Genomic DNA, 16,172 nt, shown 5'->3' with positions numbered 1-16,172 from the left:
TCCTGATAACAATCCAATAGCAAGGGCACAGTTTTGAGAAAAGGGGAAAATAAGTTTTATTGCTTTGCTAGCAAAGAAGAAACACTGGGGATTCCTGTCCCAGAGGCTGTGTGACTCTGCCCATCAGCAGGAACAGGCTGCTTCTAAAGAGGTGACTCTAAGGCTACACTCCCAGTGTTCTCTGTTGGGAGTTGTAATTCATTTATTAATTTGGGTGGTAGTCATTCCTGAGATCCTCTGGTGCCTTTGGCTTCATTCCTGTGGTGGGTGTGTGCTCAAGGACAGATAACTCTGCTTAGGATGGGGAAGAAAGATAATCCTGTTTCCCCTGAGATTAGGGAGGAGAGATTAGGGAGGAGGAGGGAGAGTAGAAGAGAAGAAAAGTCCTATTTCTTAAACGGAAAGTACTGCCCTGTTTCTCCCCTTTTTATTTCTAGATTGGTCTTTCCATTTTGTTTTTCTGTTCACATGCAAACTTATAAATTTATGGAGCAGATTTTTAAAATATATATTTTATGTATAATTTTAGATTTTTTAAAAGACCAAATAAAATCAAGTTAGGTATTATTTTGCAGCCTTTTAAGTTACCAAACATAGTTTGGAAACCTTTCCAAGTTAGTGAAATAGCTAATAATAACTAACATTTATTGAGCACTTACCTTGTACCCAAGAACTTTTTTTTTAAGTCCTTTATATGTATAAGATTATTTTTAAAAGTTATTAAATAAAATTATTAACTAAATTTACTGTTTGACCACAATAATAATCCTTTGAGGTAAAGACTGTTTTTATCCCCCTTTTTCAGATGAGAAAAATGAGGCCCAGAGGAGATTTCTGTTCAGGATCACTTAGTTTGTAAGTGGTGGAGCTATGGTTTGAAACCAGGTGGTCTGACTTTGCATCCAGTGCATAACCATAACCATACTGTTTCTCATACTGCAGCAATAAATCATTGAAGGGTGGGTATGGTATGTAAGGAGTTTATAAAGTACAGCATGTAGCTCCTTGTTCCTTAATCTAAGGTAGCTTTGTAATGACAGGTGTTGGCTAGGAGCTTGGCTGTGATTGTATCCCTTAGCCCAAAGGGATACACATGAAATGTTTTACCATAATTTGTGCTTTGCACTGTTTTATGCAATCTCTTTGCCCAATTGGAAGATCCAGTAAGAGGTCCTGTCTTTTAAGGGGCAGCGTTGGGACCAAAGCTTCTCCCCCACCACACACCAGGACCAGGACCCTTAAGAGAATGTCTCTGCACTCTAGGGTGGCGTTGGAATCCTGATTTTTCTCCTCCTTAGCTCTATGACTTTGGGCAAATTGCCTAACCTCTCTGCTTCAATCTTATCTGTAAAAGGGAAACAATATACTACAAGGTTGTTGTGAGGACTGACTTCATAATACATATAAACAGTGCCTGGCACATGTGTATATTAAATTAGTAGACTGTACTTAGTTTTCCACCAGTTATGTTAAACACTCACAACAACCTTAAGAAATAGGTATTATCACTCCTATTCTACAGGTGAGGAAACCAGCCTGGAGAGATGGTCTTGCAATAAGTGACCTAAATCAGGATGTGACTCCAGTCTGTTGACCCAGGCCTGTGAGGGAGCCATGCATTGTTTGCCCTGTGTTTTCCAACTGTGAAGCCACCTAATAGCTACAAACTCAACAAGAAGGCAAATTATTAGGATAATAGCAATTTTTGAATTTTGGTTGTTTTGGTATGTATTAAAATTTTATTTAAGATTAATTCATTTTTGGAAAATATCTATATAATTATACCACACAGATGAAATAATTTATAGATTTTGAATTTAGATTTTCTAAGAGATTGAATTATATGTGTTTCTATACCAATATATATACTTCAGTAGTTTTATTTAAGTTAGCAGAAGTATTAGCAATGGAATTGAAAGTTATAGTCCCTTTTGGGACAAAATTATAGTAGAAGGTGGTATTATTTTAAATAATCATATTTCATTTTGATAGTTATAATAACATTTAAAATATGCAGATAACTAAATTCTCAAGTTTTATGACTGAACTTGTAAGATAGGACTAATGTTTAAAGATTTATTTTTAACAATTTTATTTTCTTAACCCAACAGTTTGAGAACTATAACTTTGTAATATTTTAGCAAAAAAAAAAAACCAAAAAAACAAAAAACAACCTTTAGCTGTTTGTAAAAAATCCTGTGCAATATTTAGAAGCCCAGGTGGTCTAATGTTATTATGTACAACCGAAAGCTATTATTTCCTGACACTTGATTGCAGTTGGTTTTAGAATTATGATTAGGTGGGCATTGTACCTTCTCAAGTGAATTGCAAGAGAGCTTGAAAAGAACACTTAAAATAGTGTAACCTGTAAAGGGAATCAAGATACTGTGTTGGGGGTGGGGGGGCTGGGGTTGTGGCTCAGTGGTAGAGTGCTCACCTAGCACAGGTGAGGCACTGTTTCGATCCTCAGCACCATAGAAAAATAAAGGCATTGGGTCCAACTACAACTAAAAAAAAAAAAAAAGAAAAAGATGCTGTGTTTCAGCTGAACTCTGAAATTTGGAGGATAACAAGGATAGGAGAAATGGAATCAAGATTAATGCCTTTATTTTTTTTTCCCCCCCAAAGGACTGACTCATCTTCTGCATCTTTTCCATTGCTGTTTTTCCTTTATCTTGTTTACTTTCCAGAATGAGTGGATTTATGATGAGTTATTTTCTTGAGTATTCACTGACTATTCTGTTAAGCTTGGTGGGAGGGAATGCAGAAATATAAGCATATGGTACTTTGTTTTATCTTTCACAGATAGCTCCTATCTAGTAAATATATGGAGGGTATAGCATAAAGTTTTATGGGCTGGAGTAGTTGGAGAAGACTGTGCAGGGTTTGGTGGTTGAGCTATGTTGTGAAAAAGCATTAGTTTGGGGATGGGTGAAAGAAAACATAGCTATAGGCACAGAATTTGAAGTGTCATGTGTGAGACTCAGTTCATTGTAGAGATTTATTGAGCACCTGCTATATATGGGGAATGTGGCTACAGAGATGAGTACATTCCCTACCCTCTAGAAGTTCATAAAATAGTGGGGGAGGCATTTAACTGTAACGTGGGATGATTAATTGCATAGTGGATGATATTGTTTTAAACCTGATCATTTGCATTTGAAATGTATAATACAATTTTTAGTTGTTTCAGTAGGAGACATGTAATTATGGAGTAAATTTTAGAAGGGACTTAGAGACATACATATATACATTTTTTTCATATGCTTCGTTTATTTTTGTATAACAGATTACTCTAAAATTTAGCAATTTAACAAGCATTTACTATTTCATAATTTCTGTGAGTCGGGAATCTGGGCACAGCTTAGCTGGGTGCCTGTGGCTCAGAATCTCTCACTAGGTTTCCATCAAGGTGTTGGCCAGACTATAGGCAGCTCAATGTTTGAAGTAAGATCCACTTCCAAACTTATTCATGACTCTTAGCAGGCTTCAGGTCCTGTTGGCCACATACATAAGTTCCTTGTCACATTGGCTTCTAAATAGGGCCACTCATAACACAATAGTGTGCTTGCCTCAGGAAGAGGGATTTGAGAAACAGTAAGTAAAATAAAAATAAAAGCCACACCCTTTCTATAATCTAATTTTCAAAGTGAAATCCCATCACTTTTGTTGTATTTCTGTTAGAACCTAGTCACTAAATGCAGCCCATACTCAAGAAGCAGGAATAACTGGGGTCTGTGTGAGAAGCTGCCTACCCCAAAGTTCTACAGGGTTTTGATGTGTATTAAGAACCTGAGTTTTAACACGAACTAGGTAAGGAACTTTTCTGATGGGAAAAAAAAAACGTGTAATTTTCAGGAACCAAATGTTTTTGTTAGGTCTGTAAGATTAGTTTCAGTGTTGCATTAATGTTTAGGATAGGGTAGGAAAGGGTTTATAAATGAGAAAGAAGCTGATTGTGGCAAAGCAGGGATGAATTTTAAATTTTATAAAAAATGAAATAGTTTAAAGTGGATTACAAGATCTGAATTTTTTTTTCTTTTTTTTTTTTTTTTGGTACCAGGGATTGAACCCAGAGGTACTTTACCACTAAGCCACATCTCCAGCCCTTTTTATTTTTTATTTTCAGACAGGGTCTGGATAAATTGCTTAGGACCTGGCTAATTTGCTGAGGCTGGCTTTGAGTTTGCATACCTCCTACCTTAGCCCTCCGAGCTGCTGGGATTACAGGCTTGTTCCACCATGCCCTGCAAAGTGATCTTTTAAAGAAAATCTGGAGATTTTTTATTTCATTCTATTTTTGGTTGCTATAGGTAAATTTACATTTACAATGTTGAAAAGTTAAATAATGGTAGAATGAAAGGAGCACAGGATTTTGAAAACTTAGTTTTGTGTCCTGCATTCACAGCCAATTATAAGCGTGACCTTGGGCAGTCCTGGTGGTGTGTGTGGGGATTCTTTAACATGAAGATGACGGATATGTGAACTTTTACTAAAGTTAATTTTCTGTGTCTAAATGATGATGATAACTAATATTTATTCTGTGTGCTCCATATACCAAACAGTGTACCGATTTCATACATTATCTCATTTAATCCTCATGGGAAATTTGAAATAAGTGCCATTATTTTGTTAGTTTACCAGTGGGGAAAGTAGGGCTCAGAGAGGTTATTTACCTAAAGCAGGGCTACATAAGAACAAATGGGTTCATAGCCCTTTGCAGTCTTATTTTACTTATAGCTGCTATCTCTGAAAACCAGAAGTAAAATAAATGTTTTTCTTACTTGGTGCAGACTCAAATTTTATTCTGTTATTGAAGGCATTCATTTAAGGATAGTGGGATGTACAGAATTGATCAGGGTACCCTTTCTTACCAAAGCACATGAGTAGCATACTTGCAAAAGATCATTGCCAGACTGGATAACCTTCCACGTGTATGTATGCATGTGTGACATGACATATAAAATAACACATAACATCCTCTGCATTAAAATATATTGGATGCTTCTCCATAATTGGAAATAATCCTTGATTCCTAATTTACCCACATTTCAATCCATCCGCAAGTCATAAAGGTTTTTTCTTCATTAGGGCTGGGGATATAGCTTAGTTTAGAGTGCTTGGCTTGCATGCACAAGGCACTGGGTTCAATCCCCAGCACCACACACACACACACACACACACACAGGACATTTCTAATTCATCTGTTTGAACTTCCACTGTTGGAAGCACTGGGGTGTATCACTGGTCATTACACCTGGGCTGTCGCAGTGCCTCCTTATTGATTTCAACCTTTACTGTTGCCTACCTGTGATCTACTCAACAGCAATTGATGAAATTTCTTACTTTCCTGCCTACAACTGTTTACCTATGTTTTATTGCAATTCAGAGAACTTTGACCCTCTACTTTTCTAGCCTTGCTTACTGTGCTTCAAACACTGGATTTCTTTGTATTTCATACTTATCAAGTTCGTTTCAATCTCAGGTCTTTGTTCCTGCTGTTTTTCTACCTATCTGCTTTGGTCATTGATATTATTTAGGTCTCAGTTCACATGTCACTATCTGAGTGTAAAACTCAGATACTCCCCATCCCTAAACTCTCATATTATCTCATATTATCATGTTTTACTTTGTTTTTAGTTCTTATCACTGTTAGTTTATTGCTTGCTTCTTTAGTGTCTTTTTCCCCCTTACACCAGAATGTGGACTTCTTAAGAGCAAAGCCTCCCTTGTGCCTAAAAAAATATGTCTGATACATAATAGGAGCTCAATAAATGTTTGTTGGATGAGTGAAAATTTCATTTAACTTTTTTTTTTTGGGGGGGGAGGCACTGGAGATTGAACTCAGGGGTACTCGATCACTGAGCCACATCCCCAGCCCTGTTTGTATATTATTTAGAGACAGGGTCTCATGAGTTACTTTGCACCTTGCTTTTTGCTGAGGCTGGCTTTGAACTTGCAGTAGCCTTCCACACTGCTGGGATTCAGGCCTGTGCTACTGTGCGCAACTCATCTTAACATCACATTATTATTTTCCACAGCCTGAAATATTGAGGATACTGGTTATAAACTGTTAATCCTCAGTCCAGATCTGGCCTGAGAACACATTTTATTTGGCTTGTTACACATGGCCATTGTTATTTGAGTTTCAATTTACAGTCCAGGGCCACAGATCTTAAGTGTACAACTTGATGAAATGTACTTATATGTATGCCCATGTGACCAATTCTCAGACCAAGATACAGAGCATTTTTGGTACCCCAGAAGGTTCTCATATACCCTTCTACCCACTCCCCCACTTCTGACAATATAACTTGCATAGAGCTAAGAACTTTTAATTGGCTTCTACCATTTAAAAATAAGGAGACTTCACATAAAAATTTAGATTTCCAACATCTCTAAAAACTCAAAGTTCTATCAACATAGAACCTGCTTTCTCTTTTGGCAAGTTACTTTAGTGGAGAAGCAGCTGTCCAAAGTGTTGGCACATGTTCTTCAGCTTGCCTGCAGACTCCACCCCTCCTCCTTCTGTCCCTGACCTTGAAATCAATTGCCAGTTGCCATTTATAATTTTACTTGAATTGTTTTTCTTGTGATGGAGAAATATCTTTTCCATTATCTCTAAAGAAGAGGAAACATGAGTGGTAGATGGAAAAGGTTACATGTCTTATTTAGTTTACTTTTTTAGTTCATTTGTATTCTGGCCTTTAGATATTTGTTAGGGACCCTAGTTCTGTTTCAAGGCTATTCAGTGTTCTCTGTATAAATGTCTCATTTATCCAGTCCTCTATTGTGGAACATAATTGTTTCTTTTTCCTATTGTAATGAACAACCTGTATATGAATCTTTGTATACATTACCTTATTAAAATAAAATTTTAGAAGTGAACTTTCTAGATGAAGACATTTTTTACTTTTAATTTTGATACATGATTGCCAGATGGCTTGATAGTAGTTTAAATTGATGTTATTTGAATAGCATCAAGCCCTACACTGGCCAACACTGGCAATTAGAATTTGAAAGAAAAGTTTGGGAAAACAAAATGGGGAATGTTGGCCAAGAAGGTTTTCATCTTTTTATCTATGTAAATAAGAGTTATGCTTTGTTTTAAAGGATATTGTATAAAAATGTTACTTAGTTCAATGCCTTACCTTAGATTTATATTGTGAGTCATATCAGGTACCATGTAGCTTATATGTGAAGTAACACAAATACCCCCATGAGAACTAGAGAACCTTTAGCCTTGATCCTTATATATTTGTACATATATGTAACATCTTTTTATATAATTTTTAAACTTTACTAATGTTCTGTATCCACATGGGTGGGAATAAATGTTGCAAATCCTTCTGGTTTTGAAGCACATGCAACTAATTGTTACATAATGGTTTTATACTGGTTTTCATATTTTAAATTAGAGGCCATTATTCTGTCATTTGCTTCTTAAGGAGATGCCTACTTAGAAGAGTGACAGCAGCTGGTCTACATGTTTCAGTGCTAAACTGGTTCCTCAGGTATCCTGGCTCTGGAAATTGCTATGGGAGATTGGATGACTATTACAGATCCAGGTCTGTCTGCAGGTAACTGAATCTAAAGTAAAGGGAAACCAAAGCAGTTTAACTGAATCTAAAATAACTAGCAATCAAAGCAATAATTGTCAAGGTGAATGTTTTCAACAAAAATATTAAAAAGTTACGAAAATATTGAAGATGTGACTAGAGAGAGAGATAAATAGTTACAAGTGTCCAATTTTCATCTTCAGTAAAGTTATTAGAGAGAGCTAAGAAGGTGCTATAATCAGTGGGTTCAGTGCTTTAGATAGCTTACTGGATACATAATATTTTTGAGTAAAATTTTTATGCATTTGAAATATATTTAGTGGCTACTTCAGTGTTTCCCAGGTTTGTTCCTTTGTCACGTAAGCATTGAGTGAAATAGACAAGTGTGTTTTGTCTATAATTTTTTATAAGTCTAAAGAAGTAGAAGTTAAGGTGTATTGTCACTTAACATGCCTACCAAGAATACTACTTTAATTTTATGTTTTTGGGGAAAAAGAAAAAACATAGGTATCAGATAAAAATGGCTTCATCCCAATTTAAAAATTCTTAAATATGTGTGTATATGTGTAAAGTTTAAAATCTTACTGGTAAGTTAGTTTTACAAACATTTTTTTTAATTAGTTATGCAAATGCTATTTATTGATTCTTTTCAGAAAGTAAAAATCTCTCTCAATATACCTCAGAAACAAAGATGTCTCCATCAAGTCTATATTCACAGCAAGTGCTATGTTCTTCAATACCTTTATCAAAAAGTGTGCACAGCTTTTTCAGTGCCTTCTGCACAGAAGAGAATATTGAACAAAGTATTTCATATCTTGATCAGGTAACATGTTTTCATAAATAGCATAAATCATTATTCAATAGAACATACATAGAAGGTTATAAAAACATTTGTCGAGCACAAGTACATTGTTATGCAGTGGCCAGAGACTTAGATTAGATTTACTGACAACCTTGGTAATGATCTAGTCTCATATAAGATTAGCTATTGTATTTGGAGCAGTTTGGCCTCACCATCATCCCGGGCTTCTCCATTGAATTTAACCTCATTTTGTTGGTGCAGAAAACTAAGTACCTTACTCCAGGTCACAGGGGTTATAGAGCAGAGTCTAGGAAAAAAAAAAAAAAAAACACAAAAAACAGTTCTTTTAATTTTTTTGTTCTTTGGGAAATTTACTAGTTTCTCAATGAACTCAGTATAGTTCTCTGACTTAGAAAATATTTCTGTTTCTTTTTAGAAAATATTGTTTCTTTTGCTCTCTGGTAGTCAACTTTTAAAAAATTAACTTTTAAATTTTTAATTGGCAAGTAAAAATTGTATATATTTCTTATATACAACACAATGTTTTAACATATATGTACATTGTAGAGTGGCTCAGATGAGCTAATTAACATGCTTCATACTTTTTGTGGTAAGAACATTTAAAATCTACTCAGCATTTTCAAGAATACAATACATTGTTATTAATGATAGTCAACATGTTGTACAGTAGATTTCTTGAACTTATTCTTTATATCTAACTGAAATTTTGTATCTTTTTGACCAATATCTCCCTAAGGATAACCAACTTTTAAAAAAACATTTTTCTCCTACCAGGAATTGACCACTTTTGGTTTTCCTTCATTATATGAAGAATCCAAAAGTAAAGACACAAAAAGAGAATTAAATATAGTTGCTGTTTTGAATTGTATGAATGAGCTACTTGTACTTCAGCGGAAAAACCTTCTAGCTCAGGAAAATGTGGAAACAAAAAATCTGAAACTGGGAAGTGATATGGACCATCTGCAGAACTGCTATGCAAAACTTAAGGTAGAAAACATATATCATTCTGTATTTTAGTATCACTATTATATAAATAATAATTATAAATGTCCATTGACTATCAAATGTTAAGGTTGTTTTTAAAAGCTTTAGTTTTTTTTGAAACTTTGAGCTTAATTTGCACAAATCAGTTATACTGCTTCCTATTATCTATATTGAAGGCATTGATTTTATGACTACTCTAATGACTTATTAATCTTTAGAAATTTAACTTAGAAAATGTTTATATTCTGAGGAAAAGGATTACACCACCCCATGTAATCTTCCTTAACAAAGTAGATTGTTTAATTTAAAATTCTTTGTAAGAGCTTTATTAGTTCATTCTAAGAAAAATATTCTTGATGTGTTTATGTCAAACGTTCTAAAGCTCAATAATGAAAATAGACCAGATAATATCTAACAAAAGTCCTGGGGCTTAGAAAAAGACCATATAGAAAGATGGTTTATTAAATTTTTCTCCGAGAAAATGAAATTATTTTCACAAGGCCATTGGCCTGCTGCCTTAAAATGTTAGAACATTTGTTACTGGTTCCTGGTTTGCTTTAATATTCTTTCATGTCCACCCCCCCCACCCCTGCCTTCCAGGGATTGAACCCCCAGGCTGCTTATCACTGAGCTACATCCCAGTAGCTTATGCTGCTCCCTCCACTGCCCCACACTTTTTTAAAACTTGTTTTGAACTTTTTATTCTGAGACAGAGTCTTGCTAAGTTGCTTAGGGCCTTGTTAACTTGCCTAGGCTTGCTCTAAACTTGTGATCCTCCTGCCTCACCTTCTCAAGCTACTGGGATTATGGGCATGTGCCACCATACCTGGCTTATATTTAAAAATATTGGCAGAGAGGAATAAGGTGTTCAAAATATGGTGAGGACTTATGTATGTTGTTGAGGATATAATGTACTGGGATCCAAGTCTAATTTTTTCCTAAATATACTATTGTATATTGGATTTCTTTGTTCTTGGAAAAGGCATTCCAGGAAGAGCATGTAACTTGCATGAAAAGCACGGTAGCTTGAGAGTGCATTTCACTTTCAAGTAACCAGAAAGCCCTGCAGGGGCTGGAGTGTGTAAAATATGGATGAAGAATGGTGAGAGGTGAGGCTTTTAACCCCGGTTCCAAATGGTTTGAAAGGCATGGTTCAGAAACTGGGAGGCGCTGAAGAGTTGTAAACAAGTTGTAAACAGAGGGAAGATATCGTGTAAATTTCATTCTAGTGGAAAGGTGGAGAAATGATTGGGAGAGTGCACATTTGTATTCAGGATGGAGGTGTACGGGGCTCAGAAAACATCACGATGGGGGTGCCTGTTAGCATGTCTTTGCAGAGGTTTTGGACTTGAACTAAAGTAACGCCAGGGATGGTATTCCCACCCTTCTTTTGGCTTAGCTGTAGTTCACTTGTCTCTTTCTCAAAGCCAAAAATTTGTTCTCAAAGGAAAGGTGATGATGATATTATAGATGAGGATATCTTCCAAAGTGTTCAGCAGAAGTATTAAAAACAAGGCAGATTTGGTGTCAAGTGCCTGAAATCCCAGCAACTCAGGAGGCTGAGGCAGGAGGATCACGAGTTCAAAGCCAGCCCTAGTAATTTAGCAAGGCCCCAAGCAACTTAATGAGACCCTGTCTCAAAATAAAAAATAAAAACGGCTGGATGTGGCTCAGTGATTAAGTACCCCTGGGTTCAATCGCTGGTACCAAAAAGTAAAAAATAAAAAGTATTAGAAATAAAAAGTCTGAAGAAATTTTAAATGGGTTCAGTGGCATCATCATGGAATAAGTGAAAAGTCTTTCAAGAGAACCATTTTGAAGCTCCTTTTGTACATACACACAAAATTTGGAACTTAAATGAAATAGAATTTGATATGTAAATTTAGATAAATGCTGCATAGTAATTGCTCTAAATAAACATTTTGTGTGCCACTATAATTTAGCTTACAAAACTAGTCTGTATGACTTTTTTGTTATTGACTTAAGAATTCAGTTGTTTTGAATTTATATAATTTTGGTCAAAATGGCATACAAATATTTTAGGAACAACTGGAAACCTCCAGGAGGGAAATGATTGGGCTTCAGGAGAGAGACAGACAATTGCAATGCAAAAACAGGAATTTGCATCAGCTCCTGAAAAATGAAAAAGATGAGGTAAGTTATCAAGTTATTGCATATGAAGTTTTTTTTTTTTTTTATTTTTTGAAATTTGAGGTGAAACCATAAGAGCCATGTAACTTTTAAAAAACCTATTATTTATGTCAAATTGCTGTGGTGGACCTTTGTGTATAAAATCATATTTAAATAAGAGGTTTGGAACTCTCCCTACTACACACTCTGCCTTCCACTCCCAGGGGATCGATTTGGCTTAGGTTCATAGCAGATAACAACAGTGTCCTGTACCATCCTTCCTGCACACAGATTCACTCACTTTTTCACAGGCACAAGGTGCTTTAAATGCAGGTTTTTTGTGCTCTGCTGTATCTGCAGTTGATGTCTGACTTGCCCCTTTTTGTACTATCTGAAATATTGACGTTATTGGTCCAGTTAAGCAATTACTTGGCTCAGTGGGCACAGGAGCAATTCTCATTAAAAATCTTATTTCTGAGGTGAAAGATATAATAATTCTAATTTTTGCTTTAGGTTTACTTAGTAGAATTCTAATTTCTAATCCAGTGGGTTCTTAGAATTATGACATCTTCTGACAAATTTCTAATTTCTTCAGTGGTTAGTTGGACTTACAAAATTAATGGATTTGTTTTGTAATGTATCTATACTTGGTACCTATACTATTATGTTTTTATTGCTCTGTTTTTATTGTTTACTTTATTATTTATTTTTATTCCATGTAATAGCTATAAAAATACACTTTCAGTGTTTTATGAAAGACTCTTAAGGGAGTGTAAGTCTTTAAAACCCTTTGATTTGGATAATTTTATCATTCATTTTTAGTAGTATATTTAATATTTAGTGGTATATTTAATAAACTTTTCTGTGAAAAGTTTGACCAGATCTGTTGATTTAAATGGTTTGAAAACAGTTCATCTTTGGTAAGGAATAAGTTAATCATATTATTCTCTAGCAAGGATTGAGAATGTCTTTGTAGAATAAAGCACTTATGTCAAGTACTGCCTGAGAAGCTTTGGTAGATACCTATTTTGACACATAATAGATGATCATCAAATGTTGATCAGAGAGAAGTGGGCCTAGTTACCTACTACATGTCCACTAGCTAATGTACCTCATGATCACTTGGTGTACTCCGCCTATCCGGACCTAATGTTCGAAGTAAAGTGATTGCAAGTCAATAGGAGAAGGAGGTCATTTTTTAAGATGACTATCTGGATCCTAATTGTTTCAGACAAAGCCCTTAATATTTTAATACTTCCATAAGATTTTCTGGTTTCTAAGTTACTAAGAATATTTGTATAGTAAAAAGATGTAGAATATAATTTAGAAAGTTAATATTCTGACCCACAATAAAAAATTAAAATCAAAAAAAAAAAAAAAAAAGAAAGTTAATATTCTGAAAATTTTAAAATTAAGAAATATAAACTTCGTGACTCATTTAAGTGATTTGTAATCATTAAAAAGAAGGGAGAATTATCTCAATTTAAGTACTATGGGAAGATGACTGCTAATACTTTTCTCTTTTGAATTTGTGAATTTTAACTGGATTTATCATTTCTCATTTGATGGAAATGCTTTTTTCAGGTACAAAAATTACAAAATATCATTGCAAGCCGAGCTACTCAGTATAATCATGATATGAAGAGAAAAGAACGTGAATATAATAAGCTAAAGGAACGTCTGCATCAACTTGTTATGAACAAGAAGGATAAAAAAATAAGTAAGCAGCTGGCTAAGATCTGGCCAAGGGAATTAAAATTATAAAAGGATTGAGGACGACAGCTCAAGATGTGTTATTTTCATGCTTTATACAGTAGATTTTAGATTGATTTTAGTTTTAGTATGTCTGTATAAACTGGAAATTTAGAGAACTGATTAGTGGAAAAAAGTCATTTTGGTTTGATTTATTAATTGTATATATCTGTTTAACGTAACAGGTGTAGTATTGGGCCATAGAGAGAAACTGAGCCCAAAGATACTCTTAATTTTTCCATAGCAAAGAACTGAAAATATTAAGAACCAGGGTGTATTTCTGAATGTCAAAAGAATGATTTTAGAGTTCAGAAAATTGTTCATCAGACCAAATCACTTATATCAGTTTGAATTCCTTTAAGTTTGGTTCTATGTTTTGAAGTGATTAGTCATAAAGAAGTACTGTAAAAGTTAGTGTCTAAGGTCTCCTTTTTAAAAGTATTCTTCTGAAAACTACAACAATTCATGCAAAAGTATATGCCTGATTGCAAGTCAATAGTATAGATAAAAAGTCAATCAGACACGAACGTAGAGCTGTACAATACAATTTTACTGGCATATCAAAGATTTAATTTTGGAAAACTGGCCCTTATATTTAGGGGTCTAGTTGTTTTCAGTTTCAAACCCAGTTGGAAATGACATAATCATAGTGATTTTATTAACTATAAAATTGCAGTAATTTATTCTCATCTTATTTCATTCTTATAGCAAATGTGTCCTCCATCTAGGGCAGAAGAGTTGTTGCTATTGTCAGGATTCTTGACTTCTTTGAAGATGACAGTGGTGATGATAATGATGACGATAATTGGGCATGACAGACTTTTTCTATAGAAATCCAAATAGTAAATATTTTTTGGCTTTGTGGGGTCTACAGGTGTTTTTTGTACCTACTACTCCTCTGCCATTGTAAAGAAAAAGTATCCATAGAAGATATGTAAACAAATGGATGTGGCTGTGTTTCAGGGAAGCTTTATTTATAAAATTAGGTGGCTGGCCTTCAGGCCATAGTTTGCCAACTGTCGATAATGAAATTAGTAATGAAAAAATCAGAACTATTAAATGCTTAACTGTGTGCCAGACTCTATGTTCAGCTCTACCTTTAGCATTATTTCTTATGATCTTAAAAACTCTTTGGTAAATAATTTCATTATTCCTATTGTGTCAGTGAAGAAAGTGGCTTAGTAGTTAAGATCTCAGTGCTCACCAGCAGAGGAACTAAAAATTTGAAATTAGGCTGTTGAGCCCAAATCTGAACCCATATATCAAGTTGACTCATATCCCTAGTGTGTATAGGATGCATTAAAGTTTCGAATAACGTATGATAAGAATTGGTTTTGTTTTGTGTTTTCATGTTTGTAGCCATGGACGTTTTAAATTATGTGGGGAGAGCTGATGGAAAAAGAGGCTCCTGGAGGACTGGTAAAACAGAAGCCAGGTAAAGGCCAGTTTAGATCTATAGACTTAGACTTTGTTTTCTCCACTGCATTTTCATAACAATGTTTTCTTTCTCAGGAATGAAGATGAAATGTACAAAATTCTCTTGAATGATTATGAATATCGTCAGAAACAAATCCTAATGGAAAATGCTGAACTTAAGAAGGTTCTTCAGCAAATGAAAAAGGAAATGATTTCTCTTCTTTCTCCCCAAAAGAAGAAACCTAGAGAAAGAGCAGATGATAGTACAGGAACTGTAAGTGGCCTTTTTCTCTCTAATATGCTCTTTAGATTGCAAAGTAGGTGTTTTAGTCAGTTTTTTTCACTGCTATGACTAAAGATCTGACCAGAACAATGTTAGGGAAGAAATTTGAGGGCTCCCGGTTTCAGAGTTCTTAGTCCATAGAAGGCCACCTCCATTCCTCATGGCTCAAGGTAAAGCAGAACTTAATGGTGGTAGAGAGTGGCAGAGGGAAGCAGCTCACATGGTTATCAGAAGCAGAGAGTGAGTCTCCACTTGCCAGATACAAAAATATAACCCATAGTCACACCCCAATTCCCACCTCCTCTAGCCATACCCTATCACTTCAGTTACCACTCAGTTAATCCCTGAGATTAATTCACTGATTGGGTTAAAACTGTGACAACCTAATCATTTCTCTGAACCTTCTTGCATTGTCTCACACGTGAGCTTTTGGGGGATACCTCACATCCAAACCATAACAGTAGGGCAGTTCAAACATTGGGTAGGTATGCCTAGTGAATACACTATTGGTATTTTGAACAGGACAGTCACTGCTGTGCTACTTGCAGTCACTGTGACAACCAGTGTCCCTGCATGTTTCTAGACATGCCCTGGGAAATAGTGGAGATAATCTTTTGGTGACTTAGTCCATGCTAAGCACTATGATATGTACTATATATGTGAGAATATTAATATTAAGCTTTGATTATTTAGGTACTATAATTATCCCCATTTTAGAGGTGAAGAAACTGAGCCACCGTAGTAGCCCAGTATAATACATGACAAAACTAGGATTTGAATCAAAGTCTATTTCTAGAGCTCGTGCTGTAACCGTTGTGCAAATATCTTCTTTTTTTAATATTTATTTTTTAGTTATAGGTGGACATAATATCTTTATTTTATATTTATGTGGTGCTGAGGATGGACCCAGTGCCTCACGCATGCTAGGTGAGTGCTCTACCTCTGAGCCACAGCCACAACCCCCCAAATATCTTTTCAACTATTTCTAAGTGTCATGTGATGTACTTTTGTTAACTTTGGGAAACAAATAATCATTTCATCTATGTATTTATTGCTTGTTCATTATGTTGTAGTTTCTGGAAAGAAAAAGCAAAAAGATACTGACTCTTCCCCTCAAGAAGCTCTTTTTGGTGGGGCTGGGATTGTGGCTTAGCGGTCTAGCATGTGTAAGGGCCTGGGTTTGATCCTCAGCACCACATAAAAATAAAATACAGATATTGTGTCC

The 16,172-nt window shown here is 35.1% G+C and overlaps 1 protein-coding gene across 6 annotated transcripts in view; it reads left to right on the top strand.

The window, feature by feature from the left end:
- The window catches only part of Ssx2ip (SSX family member 2 interacting protein), a 37,764-nt gene that overhangs the window by 7,424 nt on the left and 14,168 nt on the right, over positions 1-16,172 (top strand). For 3 of the 6 annotated variants that reach the window (XM_046443240.2, XM_046443236.2, XM_046443238.2), the window contains exons 2-8: positions 7,449-7,580; positions 8,213-8,382; positions 9,157-9,369; positions 11,410-11,520; positions 13,081-13,216; positions 14,608-14,683; positions 14,761-14,938. In XM_046443240.2, the coding sequence (XP_046299196.1) occupies positions 7,538-7,580; positions 8,213-8,382; positions 9,157-9,369; positions 11,410-11,520; positions 13,081-13,216; positions 14,608-14,683; positions 14,761-14,938 (927 nt within the window). In that variant the 5' untranslated portion in view covers positions 7,449-7,537. Of the gene's footprint in view, positions 1-1,432; positions 1,725-7,448; positions 7,581-8,212; positions 8,383-9,156; positions 9,370-11,409; positions 11,521-13,080; positions 13,217-14,607; positions 14,684-14,760; positions 14,939-16,172 lie in introns of those variants that run through there. The other 3 variants (XM_046443237.2, XM_058579000.1, XM_058579001.1) reach the window with 3 other exon arrangements.

Source organism: Marmota monax, unplaced genomic scaffold (genome assembly GCF_021218885.2).
Source record: "Marmota monax isolate L192 unplaced genomic scaffold, Marmota_monax_Labrador192_F-V1.1 WCK01_AAM20220418_F8-fsc00046, whole genome shotgun sequence".
NCBI lineage: Eukaryota > Metazoa > Chordata > Mammalia > Rodentia > Sciuridae > Marmota > Marmota monax.
The sequence above is the reverse complement of the archived record's forward strand: the minus strand, read 5'-3'. Positions and strand labels throughout refer to the sequence as shown.